This window comes from Lates calcarifer, linkage group LG17 (assembly GCF_001640805.2).
Source record: "Lates calcarifer isolate ASB-BC8 linkage group LG17, TLL_Latcal_v3, whole genome shotgun sequence".
In the NCBI taxonomy this organism is placed as follows: Eukaryota; Metazoa; Chordata; class Actinopteri; family Centropomidae; genus Lates; species Lates calcarifer.
In genome coordinates this window covers 23,031,810-23,046,597 of record NC_066849.1, presented here as the reverse complement: position 1 = coordinate 23,046,597, position 14,788 = coordinate 23,031,810, and the positions used below count along the sequence as shown (strand labels likewise).

General features: G+C 43.1%; 1 protein-coding gene across 1 annotated transcript in view; it reads left to right on the top strand.

The window, feature by feature from the left end:
* LOC108880102 (uncharacterized) overlaps positions 1 to 9,288 on the top strand; it is a 31,869-nt gene extending 22,581 nt beyond the window's left edge. The window contains exons 38-56 of the mRNA XM_051077261.1: positions 27 to 284; positions 361 to 621; positions 1,191 to 1,364; positions 2,174 to 2,434; positions 2,586 to 2,846; positions 2,967 to 3,227; positions 3,396 to 3,656; positions 3,793 to 4,053; positions 4,159 to 4,416; positions 4,886 to 5,149; positions 5,251 to 5,511; positions 5,610 to 5,870; positions 6,216 to 6,476; positions 6,596 to 6,838; positions 6,946 to 7,206; positions 7,310 to 7,597; positions 7,838 to 8,074; positions 8,183 to 8,248; positions 8,390 to 9,288. Of these exons, the coding sequence (XP_050933218.1) occupies positions 27 to 284; positions 361 to 621; positions 1,191 to 1,364; positions 2,174 to 2,434; positions 2,586 to 2,846; positions 2,967 to 3,227; positions 3,396 to 3,656; positions 3,793 to 4,053; positions 4,159 to 4,416; positions 4,886 to 5,149; positions 5,251 to 5,511; positions 5,610 to 5,870; positions 6,216 to 6,476; positions 6,596 to 6,838; positions 6,946 to 7,206; positions 7,310 to 7,597; positions 7,838 to 8,074; positions 8,183 to 8,248; positions 8,390 to 8,676 (4,685 nt within the window). The 3' untranslated portion in view covers positions 8,677 to 9,288. The remainder of the gene's footprint in view (positions 1 to 26; positions 285 to 360; positions 622 to 1,190; positions 1,365 to 2,173; positions 2,435 to 2,585; positions 2,847 to 2,966; positions 3,228 to 3,395; positions 3,657 to 3,792; positions 4,054 to 4,158; positions 4,417 to 4,885; positions 5,150 to 5,250; positions 5,512 to 5,609; positions 5,871 to 6,215; positions 6,477 to 6,595; positions 6,839 to 6,945; positions 7,207 to 7,309; positions 7,598 to 7,837; positions 8,075 to 8,182; positions 8,249 to 8,389) is intronic.
* The last annotated feature ends 5,500 nt before the right edge of the window (positions 9,289 to 14,788 follow it).

Here is a 14,788-nt window from a genome sequence, read left to right as displayed (position 1 = left end):
TGTGTGTCTAACTCTTCCTTCATCAGAACCCTGCCAGCCAACAGGCCTGACAGTCGATGGGTCATGTTACAATGACACCGTGGTGTTGGATTGGTCGGCAGCTAAAGGTGCGTCAGTCTACTTGGTGACAGCTGCAGGAGACCTGGGATACATTGAACATTTCCAAACTGCTGAGACAACGATAGAGGCTGAGCTGCCCTGTGGACAGCTGTACACCTTCACTGTAAAAGCCCAGGGTGATCAGTGTGACAGTGCTGTGAGTCTGCCTGAGGAATTCAAGTCAGGTACATGTCTAGTTTATATTTTTGTCTCATAAGAGGTGTGGGTTCGTGATGATTCAACAGTTTACCTTCCCCTCAGGCCCCTGCGTCCCTTACAATGTAAAGAGCTTTACACACTGTGAGAACAATCTGGGCGCAGTCACCTGGGCCAAGAGTGACGGGGCAGACACCTACATGGCCATTGCAGTGGGACAGGACGGCCATACCCATGAGTGCGTTTCAAACACTACCACCTGCATGTGGGATGACTTGCACTGTGGAGAGGTGTACACCGTTCATGTCATTGCCAATGACTACATGTGCAGCAGCATGCCAAGCAACAGCACGTCAATACGAATGGGTAAATATGACTATGGTTATGTTGAGAAATCAAACTACCCTTATATGAAAACCTGGGGTTTCTTAGGGGACTTTTATAGCTCACACATGAAAATGTTGCTCTGAATATGAAAAGCACTTGCATAGAGCTGGGACAGTTAGTCAGTGAAGTGATCAGTCAATTGTTAGAAACAATTTTGAGAATAGAGTCATTCTTAAGCAAAAATGGCAAACATTCCCTAGTTGTAGCATCTCCACTCATGATATTACTGTGGACTAATATTTTATACTGAATAGATAAATTGAGATAATGATCAGCATATTGATTGATATTGAAAACAATTATATTTGCCTCCCTAATCACAACTAAACGTTTGTCTTCTGTTTTTAGCACCATGCATCCCCCAGAACTTGAAATCATCTCTGAATTGCAGTATGAAGGTTAATATTTTTTTTCTGTTTCTCTGAAACTTCCTTCTTTTGTGGGCTATACAAATTCAGAATCTATTGTTGATAGATTATAAACTATAATTAAAACGTGATCTGTTTGTAAGGTGGGATCTCTGACCTGGAATGCCAGTGAAACTGCAGACTTCTACATTGTGACAGCAGAGTCCAACAGTGGCCACAAAGTGCAGCTCAGCACCAACGACACCTGGACTTTCATCTCTGAGTTCCTGTGTGGCGAGGAGTACTTCCTGTCTGTTCAGGCGGCAGACTCTGTGTGCACAAGCAAACCCAGTCAGCCTTCAGAGCTTAAGTCAGGTAGATTCCTATGTCATACCCTGAAACACTGGTTTCCAAACCAATTTTTTATTTTTTAAACATTACTCTGATTACCTAAAGTTAAAGTAAAAAAGTAACATAAACTAACAGTGTTATTTTGTAACTTTAAGATACTTTAATGACTGCGCCACATTCTTATCTCCCTGAAGTCAGTCATCTATATTAATTATTTATTCTTCTCTTTAAAAAACGTCATTTTACACTTCCAAACCACTTAAATTCTGAAGATATTTTACAGCAAAACTATAGTTTACAACAAATGGTTAATGTTAATAACCATTATCAAGTTTATTAACATAGTTAACATGTTCTCCCTGTGCCTGCATGGGTTCTCTCCAGGTACTCTGGCTTCCTCACACAGTCCAAACATGTAGGTTAGCTTAATTGGTGACTCTAAATTGCCTGTAGGTGTGAATGTGAGTGTAGATGGTTGTTTGTCAGCTGTGCCATACAATGGTTGTACCCTGCCTCTCACCCCAAGTCAGCTGGGATTGGCTCCAGCTCCGCCGCGAACCTTAAGGATAAACAGTATAGATGGATGAATGGATGGATGGATGGAAAATCACAAATTAGTCTCGTAGGGGATCTACGACCTATACAGCCTGCAAACCTCAACAGGGGAGGAAGAAACAAAAGAAAACAAATCAAAACACTCATTAACCAGGGATCCCTACACAGCTGCACCTCTGCTTATTCCAAACTCAGCTACAGGTCACTAAGAGGTCACATATTCCCTGTAATGCCTCTCCTTCCATTTTCATCCCATCTATTCTCCTTCCTTCTCTCAGAGCCCTGCCCACCCACCGGCGTCTCCAGCTTCATGAACTGCCTTTCTAACATTGCGGTGGTGTCGTGGACTGCTTCAGCCGGGGCAGAGTTCTACATCGCCACAGTAACACCAGAAGATGGCCTGCCGACAAGCTGCTGGTCCGACAGCGAGCAGTGCGGCATGCCGAATGTCCACTGTGGGCAGAACTACACGGTTACTGTCGTGGCCTCCGACGAAAAGTGTGACTCTGACCCCAGTGAGCCCGACACCCTGAAGTCAGGTGAGTTAAATATAGTGAGGATGGCACTGAAAACATGGGAAAATACAGCATAGATTCTTCAGTCTTTAATGTATTACTATTACAACTATTACCAGACATCTAATCTTTTGTATTCCTAAACGTCTCCTTTTCCCCATGCCTGTTTCTCCAGTGCCTTGTGTTCCTACTGATGTGGAAGTGAAAATAGACTGCTCCATCAATCAAGCTGTGGTGTCTTGGAGTGCCAGCGAAGGGGCCCTGTCTTACAAAGTGATGGCTCGGAGCACACAGGGAGACACCTCCCTCTGCGAGAGTACAGATCTCTTGTGTGCTCTGACCAACCTGACCTGCGGGCAGTCCTACTCTGTCCAGGTGGTGGCGGAAGACGATATCTGCTCAAGTTTGCCCAGCCCAGCTACAAAGTTCCAATCAGGTAAAACAAATGGAATAGCAGAATATTATTTGTGTTTATGTCTGATATTGTCACTGACTCATTGCTGCACTAACTGAAGTGTGACTCACAACACGTCCATTTCCTCTCTCCCTCTCTCAGTTCCCTGCACACCCAGCATTGGCTCAGTGATTCTGGACTGCTTCACCAACTCAGCCCTCTTGGACTGGTCCTACGCTGAGGGTGCCCTGAACTACACCGCAACAGCCCAGACCTCCGACGGCCATTTATCCACCTGCAGCTCTAACTTTACAAACTGTGAGCTACAGAACCTGCAGTGCAGCCAGATCTACAATGCAGTTGTCGTGGCCTCGAACGAGTTGTGTAGCAGCCCCCCAAGCACCAGTCTGCAGGTGGAATCAGGTGAGGCGGCAGATAAATCAGTCTAATATCATCTCTGCAGCATGAATGCATCATCAACTGTTTCTGAAGTGCTCCTAGTTCCTAAAGTACACAACTAGCCTCTGACACTGATCAAAAACATCCTCATCTCACTTTTTTCCCCCTCTCACTCTCTCCTCCCTCCACCAGTCCCTTGTCCTCCTGAGGATGTCACGTACGAACTGGAGTGCTCCACTAATACAGCCCTGGTTGAGTGGCAGGCTAGCAGAGGGGCCGACGCCTATATCGTTGAAGCCTTTGGTGTGGAAGAGCACGAATCTGGCTGCACGACAGACTCGTTGTCCTGCGTCCTCCCAGACCTCGAGTGTGGCTTCACCTACAACATCAGTGTGATTGCCGTCAACAGCGTGTGCAATGTGTCACAGAGTGACATTGAACAGCTAAAAGCAGGTAAGGATTAGGAGCATTTACGGGCCGGGCAGCATGATAGATTTTTAGAACCATTTTAGAAGCAGTTTGTGTTGCTGGGTCAGGATATATACTTGCAATAAAAAACATTAAAATTTCTCTCTCTGTGTCTTTTCAGTGCCCTGTATACCACAGCAGGTGGAGGCCGTGGTGGTTTGTGAGTCTGGTGCTGTGGCGGTCTCTTGGGAGCCGAGCAAAGGGGCGTTATCGTACACGGCAGTTGCTCAGGCTGGCGGCGGCTATGCGTCGACGTGCAACAGCAGCGAGACAACGTGCCTGTTCACCGACCTGGTGTGCGGCCTCAACTACTCCATCACTGTTAGTGCCTCAGACGACACGTGTAGCAGTGCTGAAAGCTCTGCTGTGGAGATCGACACATGTAAAATCAAGATTTAATTTATCATAATAATGTTGCACATTCATATTGCATGCTATATTAGAGTTTTGTTGATGCCATTATTTATTTTTATCTGTCTGTCTGTAGTGCCTTGTGTACCCCAGAAAGTAACAGCAGAGATGGTCTGCGGTAATGACACGGGCCTGGTGATGTGGGAAGAGGAGGAGGGCGTGTCCTCCTACACAGTGAAAGCTTTTGGGCCTGATGGTCACAAGACTGGATGTATGAGCACCGAAACCAGTTGTCAGCTACCCAGCTTGCATTGTGGTCAGCTCTACAACCTGACAGTGACAGCTCAGGATGGACGGTGTGACAACAGCCACGCCTACCTCAGCCTGCAGTCAGGTAGATATAAACAGTAAAGTGTTTCAGTATGACCGGTGTGGTTTATTTCAGTTGATAGACTAATTGGAAATTTTTGGGAAAATGTTGCTGGTACCCCCATTTGTAAAATGCAAAATTGCTGCAAAATTGCTGGCAACTCCGCCACTAACTCTCTCTAGCAAATGGATTTCAGGCCACTCAGTGACAAAATATGACTTCTTTATGCTTTTTGAGAGAGTGCATTAATGAATGACCAGCGATAAAAGTTTGTAGGACCAGGTTTGGAGAATCAGGGAGATAGCACTAAATAATTTTTGTCCACCAGTTTTCGTCTTAGGCTCTCCACAGAAAGAATCATTTGGTCTTTAATATTTGCTTGCATTGGCAGAACCTTATCAAGTGTATTAAAATTGTCTTATCCCTCATACATGTACTTTACTAAGCAACTGCACCTCATCCACCATCATGTCCGTTCTCCTTCTTCTCCCAGTGCCCTGCAAGCCCACCAACGTCAAGGCCTCTCTGCAGTGCCACTCACAAACTGCTGCAGTGACATGGGAGCAAGCCAGTGGAGTGGTATCCTATCTTGCAGTGGGTGTCACAGCAGACGGAAGTCACCGGACTCAGTGTAACAACACCCAGACCCACTGTGATCTGACAGACTTGCAGTGTGGACAGACCTACAACGTGAGCGTGTTCGGCCAAGATGAGTCCTGTTCCAGCATGGAGAGTGAGAAGGCTTATGTACGAACAGGTACTGTAAATACTTTTTTACTGTTATAGTGAAATGTGCTACCCAGAAATCTCCAGGTAGTTTAACGATATTGCATTAACCTGCCCTGTCTCCCCCCTTAGCCCCTTGCGCACCCCAGAACGTGATTGTTGATGCACAGTGTGCTGAAGATGCCATGACCGTGTCTTGGTCTCCCAACCCTGATGCCCAGTACTTCCACGTAGCAGCAGTGAGCAACACTGGCGCAAGACTCCACTGTAATTCAACCGGCACTACTTGCTCCATAAACAACCTACCATGTGGACAGAGCTACAACATCACGGTGCTGTCTGTAAGAGATGGCTGTGAGAGCAAGCTGAGCTCTGTAGTAGAGACTTCCTCAGGTAAATGTCAGCTGTTAAGTTTAATTTAAGTTTAGCCACTAAGTGTAGAGACAGTTCTCAGTCTACATGCTTGTTCCTCTCCATTTCACCCTCCGCAGCTCCATGTGTGCCCAGGAACATTGTGGGTGGTCTGGACTGCGTATCAAACGCAGCCTGGGTGACGTGGGATGACTCAGCGGGTGCCCTCAGCTACTTTGTTTTTGCCGACGGGGAGAAAGGACACAACTCCAGCTGCACCGCTGCCTCCTCTCCCTGTAATGTCCCAGATCTAAAATGTGGGACGCTCTACACCTTCCACGTCACTGCCATCAACAAACACTGCCGCAGTAATAACAGCACCACCTTTGAGCTCGAGACAGGTATTCAACAAGTACTGTACTCAATCAGGATACTAGGGAAAATTATGTAGGAAGAGTTTTACCACTTTAACGCATCAATCAAAGCACTACATCACAGTACGTGTCACTGGTACCAACCTTCTGGGCTTGTAAAATGAAGCAGTGTTTAGTTGTAAACCCTTGTTATCTACGATATAGGATTTACTCTGAGCTCATATTTTGAACTATATAATAAACTGCAAATAATTTAGTATTAGAAACACACACAAGTTGGCAGCAGTGTGGTCTCATTTTTGGTTTGAAGAGGTTTGGAAAAAAAGAACTTTGTGGGGCATATTTTTGATCATCTGTGACCTAATCCTCTAGGTCCTTGTGCTCTGAGATCCATCAATGCAGTGACACAGTGCAACAGCAGCACCATCCTGGTTGAATGGGAGGAGACGGTGGACACACCCTTGTACCTGGTGACCGCTGAGGGTCAAGACCAATCCCTCATTTCTTGTAACAGCTCCTCCAATTCATGTGTTCTCAAGAATATTCGCTGTGACATGCACTACAGCATCATAGTATCAGCTTCCTCTGATAAGTGCAGCAGCCTCAGGAGTCCACCAAAGAAGATTAAAACAGGTATTTTGGCGCTGACTGGGTAACAGCCTCACATACATGATGTTTTCTCTGCTCCCTACAAATGAAAATATGAAAATGTTTAAGGTTATTCTTGTCTTCTTTAGCACCCTGTGTGCCAGAAAATGTGACAGTGGAACAGCTGTGTGAGGAGAACGGAGCTGCAGTGACGTGGGGACACTCCCCTGTAGCCACATCCTACATGCTGACAGCCACAGGAAGGGACGGACACGTCGCCATCTGCAACACCTCGGTGAACAACTGCACCCTGGCTGGCCTGCACTGTGGCCAGCCATACAGCTTAAGCATCACCGCCAGCGGAGACAACTGCACCAGCGAGCCACGAACTTCATCCTTCAGAACAGGTAGAGACACAATAAATGAAAGTTTTAATTCAACCATAGGTAAGGTAAAAGGTAAAATAGTTACACTTTGAGTCTCTGACAGGAGTCCTCACTCTCTTTCCTCTCAGTGCCCTGTGAGCCCTCTGGTCTCGCAGTGGATATTGATTGTGAGACCAACACTGCCATCCTCTCTTGGAGTGCCAGCGAGGGCGCTATGGAGTATTATGGTTGTGCCCAATCTGAAGACGGAGACGCGCTCTACTGCGACAGCACTGTTTCCTCCTGCACCATCGAAGGCCTGGAATGCGGTGAAATGTACAATTTCTCAGTGGAAGCCTCTAACAGCGTCTGCAACAGCTCGTTCAGTGCACCTCTGAAGGCGGGAGCAGGTAGATATTAAAGCTAACAAGTGAATCATAGCAATATGCACATATGCTACACCTGAAGAGTGAGCTCATCCCACTAATAAAACACTGCCTCTCTCCTCCTCAGTTCCATGTCCTCCGACTACTCTGAACGTCCGGATGCAGAAGATTGGCCAAATGCACTGGGCCATGACGTCATGGGACAGCGTCAGCTGCACTGATGTCGAGTACCTGGCGGAGATGACCGGTCGAATCAGAGACAGCCCGCAGGCCCTGATGGAGTTCTCCTCTTACTGGCTACCAAGGGAATACTTTGAGTTCCCGATGCCATGCAGCACAACTTATAACCTCACTGTACGTGCTAGAAACTCAGTGGGGGTCAGCACACCTTCCAGCGCCTTTACTGGAGTCACAGGTAGATTAACACCATATACATCCCTGATTTTATACAGTTTTTTGTGACCTTTATGTATTTATGTGAAATTCCTTTTACCTTCTTTTGGGTCTAGGGTTATGTGGAGAAAATAAATATTGACCACACTTTAAGTCCAATACATAGTATTTATAAGTGGTATATAAAATGCTAAGGAGAGGTACTTAAAACATGTTACTGTTTCTCCGTTTGTTAATAGCATTTTCACTGTTTCCTTCCCAGTCCCCTGTCCTCCACAGAACGTGAAATACAGCGGTAACACACAGTCTGCCATGCTGTCCTGGGACGCATCAGTGTTTGCCACCAGTTACACTGTTTACAGTACACTGGGGGGAGGCCGTGTCCAGCTGTGTAGCACTACCGGGCTCTCCTGCCAGCTGACTAACTTCAACTCCAGCGCTACCGAAGTGACAGCCAGCAATGACGTGGGAGAGAGCAACCCTAACCGAGATATCACAGGTCAGACCAACAGGAATAAGTCATATGACTTATGACTAATTTAATTGAACTTTAGGTTTTTGTTTTAGCTGCCAGTGCTAAGCTAACCTCCTGAATTTCTGATGTTAGGTCCGGTGGGATCTCGCAGAAGGAGAGATTTACGGAATACTGAAGTCTCTGCCAAATTAGACAAAGGTAACTATAGTGTTAATACATAGTACATACTGTATTACACGGTGTAGAGATAGTATAGATATACTACACAGTCAAATGTATCATATGTGACAGGCCTGTACTCTAAAACAGCTGTTATTTTATCACCCATCTCTCTCTCAGATCTTGAAACTCCAGAGTTAAAGGAAGTGACAGTAAGTAAAGTGTCCTTGTACGTGAAGTGGACAAAGGTGAAGGATGCAACCGAGTACACACTTGTCATTGAGGAGGAGCAGAAAGGGCAGCAGGCTACTGAGCCGCCGAGAGTGAGAGACGTGGAAGGTGATTCTTACTTAGAGACTGATCTGAAGCCGTGGACCACCTACTGCGTCAGGGTCGAGGCCAAAAACGTCATGAACCGAAGCGGCTACTCCAGGCTAGAGTGCAGAACCACTGGTGCCTCTTCTTAAAAAATACCACAGATCAATTTAAATATACTGTACACTGGACTCAGCAGAAATACCATCATATGGTTTATACTGTGTGTTTGTCTTCTCCACTCTTTAGCATCCATAACAGAATTGTTACCAGTTTAATCTCTAAGAACATTAGGGGCAAAACTGTAAAAAATAAAGTAATTACAGCTGCAAAGCTAATTCAAACAGAATTCTTCTGTTGGGGTACATCTTACACATCACAAATAAATTATGATCAAAACTGAGGAGAACCTTTAGATTTCAATGCTTATGAATCTACGGTAGCGATAGGTTGTATACATTCTCATTAATTGTGGCTGGTATCATAGCAGCATGTGGCTTTATAGCTGTTTAACAAAGTATTTCTGAAATGATATTTATCAAAAATGGCTTTATTTTTGAGATAGGTTATTAGATTCTCTGGATGATTGTAAAACTAAAAGTAGTGTAAACAAATAAACTGATAATTTATCAAGCAATATTTTTAAAACCATGCAGTATATTTTCTTTATGATGTACTATATGACTTCTCATTTTGTGAACACTTTGACAGATTTTTTAACAATCCCGGAAATGAAGGAATAAACTAAATCTGTGAAACATTAAAACACCCCTCTGTATAAACATCGGTGTTGAAAACTTTTCTTTTTTTTTTCTTTATATGTGTGTGACTGCTTGTGTAACACGCCTATCCAGGGTTGCAAAAACTGCAAATTGATCCTGACGAAAATCTGCTAATTAGTTTATTGATTCATTGTTTGGTTGATAAAACAGAAGTAAAAAATTATCCAAAACCCAAAAAGAATCTACGATAAAAGCAACAAATATTGACATTTAAGAAGTGGTAAACATCAAATGTAGAATGAAATAGTACATACATTTGAAATGCACACAGATTCAATACAAGCATGTAACAGAAGTCAACTTTTAATTTTTTTTAGACATCAGTCAGATGTATGTCACTGATTTCCTTTTTCCTACAGGACATCAAAGCTATTAAATTCCTTATTGTCTTCCAGTGTGACACTGTGTGGTATCAAAATGTTGGCTCTTTGCTTTAAAATTGACAGAATCTTCATTAAGTGTGGCTCAGGGAATAAAAGGCCACATTATATGAAATGTATTGCACAGAGTAAATCATATGTGAAGGTTCAGACCTCTCAAAAATGATGCTTCAAACCTCATTTATATAATATACTGCACAAAATGTTCTTGAAAATATGGCAAAAAAGCCCTCACTAGTCGAGTTAATATTATACCCCAACTCATTAAATTACAGTTCAGTAAAACACTACAATAAAACACTGCATACATTATATGTATATATATATACATATAAATATAAATACATAGTTTTGCCCAGGGAAGGAGAGGCTTGCCTCTGCGGGTTGCTAAGGAGAGGACTTTGGCTGTTGTGTGTGCATATACACCAGTCAACAGCTCAGAGTACCCGGCCTTCTTGGAGTCCCTGGGCGGTGTTCTGGAAGGGGTCCTGGCGGGGGACTCTATAGTCCCTCTGGGGGACTTCAGTGCACATGTGGGCAGTGATGGAGAAACCTGGAGGGGTGTGATTTGGAGTAACAGCCTCCCTGATCTAAACCTGAGTGGTGCAGTGTTATTGGAGTTCTGTGTTAGTCACAGATTGGCCATAACAAACACCATGTTCGAACATAAGGGTGTTCATAGTACTTGGTACCAGAACACCTTAGGCCAAAGGTCAATGATCAATTTTGTGATTGTATCATCAGATCTTCAGCCACTTGTCTTGATATGAAGAGAGGGGCAGGTCAGAATACTCAACTATTCTCTGCTACAGCAGCCTGGGGTTGAATCCAGCCTGTGCCCTTTGCTGCATGTCATCCCCTCTCTCTCCCCTGATTTCCCCGTCTCTCTCTACTGTTTCTATTGAATAAAGACAAAAATGAAGAAAAAAATAATCATCTTTAAATAAACAAAAAGAACATGTTGTTTAAAACTGAAAACATCTAGTATAAACAAAAAAATTCTCCTTATGACAAAAGGACCTGATTTTTTTTTTTCCAAGGTGTCAATAAAACACTGCTGTATCTGCATACAACTGCACTTTGACTCACAGCCTAAAGCCTCATATCTAATTTGGATATATTCAGTTTAGACTTTGTATGCATGACATTTTTAAACTGGGCACTGGTTGCATAAATTGCCCAAGTTTTTAACCCTAAAGAGTAACATTGTAGATGAAAGTGAAACAGATACAGTAGTGCTGTACCACATGTTCAAACTGCACATGAAGCAGCACATAGATGCATTTATATATGGCAACATTTTGCTTTTTCCTGTATTCATTAAAATCATTGTGAACTCATAGTATACAGTTAAAATCAACATTTGACTTCACTTTCAGTTAGACTGAATTCACTTTGTTTCCCTACATTACCCTTATGTCACAGGAACCTGGCTGCAGTATCTGAAGACCAACAATGACTTTAACTGCTTTTCTAAACCAGGGGTAGAAAAAGGCATAGATCAGAGGATTGAAAGTGGAGTTACAGTGAAAAAGCCAGAGTGTAACTGGTGAGTCCCCAAGTGTGGTGTCCTGTCCTGCAAAGGAAAAGCTGTAATATGGACAGAGACAGAGTATAAACACAAGAAGGACAATACCAAGAGTTCTAGCAGCTCTCATCTGAGATTTCTTAACAGTCACAGTGTTTGATTTGACACCTGCAATTTGAGAGCGCATGACTCGAGCCTGTGACACAGCCACCACAAACACTCTCATATAGAGAACTGTGATAACAGCGACAGGGCCGAAAAAGGTGAGAACCAAGTCCACTGCCCCTGAAATGTAGTTAATGACAACTATACATTGTAGGTAACAGAAATCAGACATATCTATTTGTGCCAAGTAATCTTTTAGTATTATTAAATTGTAGATAACAGAACAGAACCAACACAGAGACACACAGATTTTAACTCTGTATGTTGTTATCATGGAAGAATAAGACAGAGGGTTACAGATAGCCACATAACGGTCGACTGATATGAGCACCATGGTGCCAACAGATGCAGAGGTGAGGATGAAGCCTAACGAGTTCACAAAAATGCACAAGATTTTATCCAGATACCAGCAGGACTGCAGGTTGACTGCAGATGGCATCACTGCAAGGCCCACAAGAAAGTCAGACACAGCCAGGGAGAGGATGAGGATGTTGGTGGGGGTGTGGAGCTGCCTGAGGGAGAAGAATATGATTAGAGATGGTTTCTTCATGGCCTCCTATTCAGTGAAAAAAGTTCAGATCACAACAATTACTGTGAGAATACAGACAGAATATGGAAAGTGAAATTTTTACCTTTATCAACACAGCAATATGAAAACCAAACATACCAAATAAGACTTAACAGTATGATATTCATCAGCTCCATACAATTTGAACTAGTTGCTATCACAGTTTGTGGAATAAATAAGTAGGATTTTATCATGATCACTGCTATTGTCACACATTTATACAGAAAAACAAATCTTCAATCAATTATTAAACCCACACACAATATATTTCAAGAAAAGTTTCTGTGCCTGAAATGAGAGATGGAGATGATGACCAACAAGTTGAGTATCACAGTGAACAGAGCGATGCAGTACAGCAGTGTTTTGATGAGTATGACCTCTGGAGTGCCATGCATTAACGTGCAGGAGGAGTTGAGAAGAGAAGAACAGGTGTTGTCTCCTTCCAGCGTCTCCACCATCACGAGAGGGGAGTGACTGCAGATCTGAGCAGAGAGCTGCTGAAGTCTAGCAGCCTCTCTGACTGATGTTTACATGAGAAGAGCTATTTTAACTTCTTCATTTGCATCATCCTTCCTGACGCCCTCCCTGCCTCTCCCCCTCTTGTCCCTCGCCACACAGACACCCTCCCATCAGCCTGTTTATACCACTGTCCACTGATCCCCATGTCAACCACCCTGTTTTTCAGCCTGACAATGGAGTGGTGCAGGAATGAGTCCTAAAACCTGGAAGTAAGTTAACACTCCTAAGTTCCCTTGTCCCAAGTTCAGTGGGTTTTTTTAAATGGGTTTTGGCTGAAAGCTTGAAATACAGTCTGTGGTCAACACAAGCTAAAGACATCTTCATGTTTTATTCTGCAACATAAAATATGTCAGAAAATACTCCACGTGATTTTTTAAGCTATTACATGTCTTTAAGAGGAGGTTGCTAACAAGTGGCTAAATGACAATACAGTGGTTGTTGACATTTTGAAACCACACACAAAATGCGATCTACTCACCACTCCACCTTTACAACCTCATTGTGTTTATATTCACTCTTGCAAACTATTACTACCTCTCTAAGAGGAAAGACTATTGTTGAAGACATCGGCGCTAAATTAAATGACCAGTTGGAGGCTTAGTGGTGGTGATGTTGGTGGTGTTTATAGCCTAACATTAGCTTTTTACTTCTGGAGATTGTATTCAGGTTTCAAAAATTCTAACAGTTCAGTCAGGAGAGACTTAGAATAAAAGCATGTACAAACCTGGAGTAGAATAAAGTTTTATTGTGCACAGGGGAAATAGAGTTTTGGTGCTTAGACCCTGGCAGGAAGTACATCACCATGGGAAGCATTCAAATGTAAGTGGTTCTTCCGATATATAGGAAACTACCCCCCGGAGCCTAGACCTGGTGGTGGTGATGGTGAGTAAAGCTTAGTCAGGTCAATTATATTTATGACACAATGAAGGTTATCTCAAGGCACTTTTCATATAGAGCAGGTCTAGACTGTACTCTTATGTTATTACATTTATGAGGAGAGACCCAACAATTCCCATTATGAGCAAGCACTAGGTGACAGTGGCAAGGAAAAGCTTCCTTTCAAAAGGCAGAAACCTCGAGCAGACTTTGACAGATTTTTTTTAACAATCCCAGAAATTAAAGAATAAACAAAATCTGTGAAACATTAAAACACCCCTCTGTATAAACATCGGTGTTGAAAACTTTTCTTTTTTTTTTTCTTTATATGTGTGTGACTGCTTGTGTAACACGCCTATCCAGGGTTGCAAAAAATGCAGATTGATCCTGACGAAAATTTGCTAATTAGTTTATTGATTCATTGTTTGGTTGATAAAACAGAAGTAAAAAATTATCCAAAACCCAAAGAGAATCTACGATAAAAGCAGCAAATATTGACATTTAAGAAGTGGTAAACATCAAATGTAGAATGAAATAGTATCTAATTTTATATCTTTATATCTCCCTGATCTAAACCCGAGTGATACATAACCAAAAGAGATATAATATATATATTTTTAAAAAGGCTTAAAGTCAATGAATGTCATGGTGAATTGTCCTGCTGGGGGAGGCCCCTGCCACTGGGGAGTGCTGTCGCAATAGGGGGATGTGCTTGGTCTGCAACAGTGTTTAGGTGGGTGGTTTGTGTCAAAGTAACGTCCAGATGAATGTCAGGACTCGAGGTTTCCCCTGTTGTGGCTGATCAGTATAAATCAATGCTGAAATGAAAACATGGTTTTGGATAAACCGACCCTTTAACCAAGTACTTCTATGCATCTTGGGTGATCAGATCACACGTGGACAGCGCTGAATACAAGTGTAAACCAGCACCAAGACGCATTGTGATCTCATCACTCAAATTTACTTGCCGAGGTGTGTGGGACACATTTGATCACATATGTAGTGTTAATGTGTCCTGATGTGTCTCTGACAAGGATGTAATGATAGTTTGACGTAGACAGCACAAGCAGTCAGCTGGACATTTTGGAAATGCATGATAGACACAGGTGTGAACTGTGATGTGTCTCAGTTGTCTGCGTGTGTTCAGATCAGCCAAGACACAGGTTAATGCCAGGTGCTGCTTAAATCTAATTCACTCCTTTATGTCCCTGCACACCCACACAGGTGTTTTCAGTTCAGGCAAAATGAGTGAAAACACCTTTAACCACAGGGGTGACAGATCAGAATACTCAACTATTGTCTGCTACAGCAGCCTGGGTTTGAATCCAGCCTGTGCCCTTTGCTGCATGTCATCCCCTCTCTCTCCCCTGATTTCCCTGTCTCTACTGTTTCTATCAAATAAAGACAGAAATGAAGAAAAAATCATCTTTAAAAGAACATGCTGTT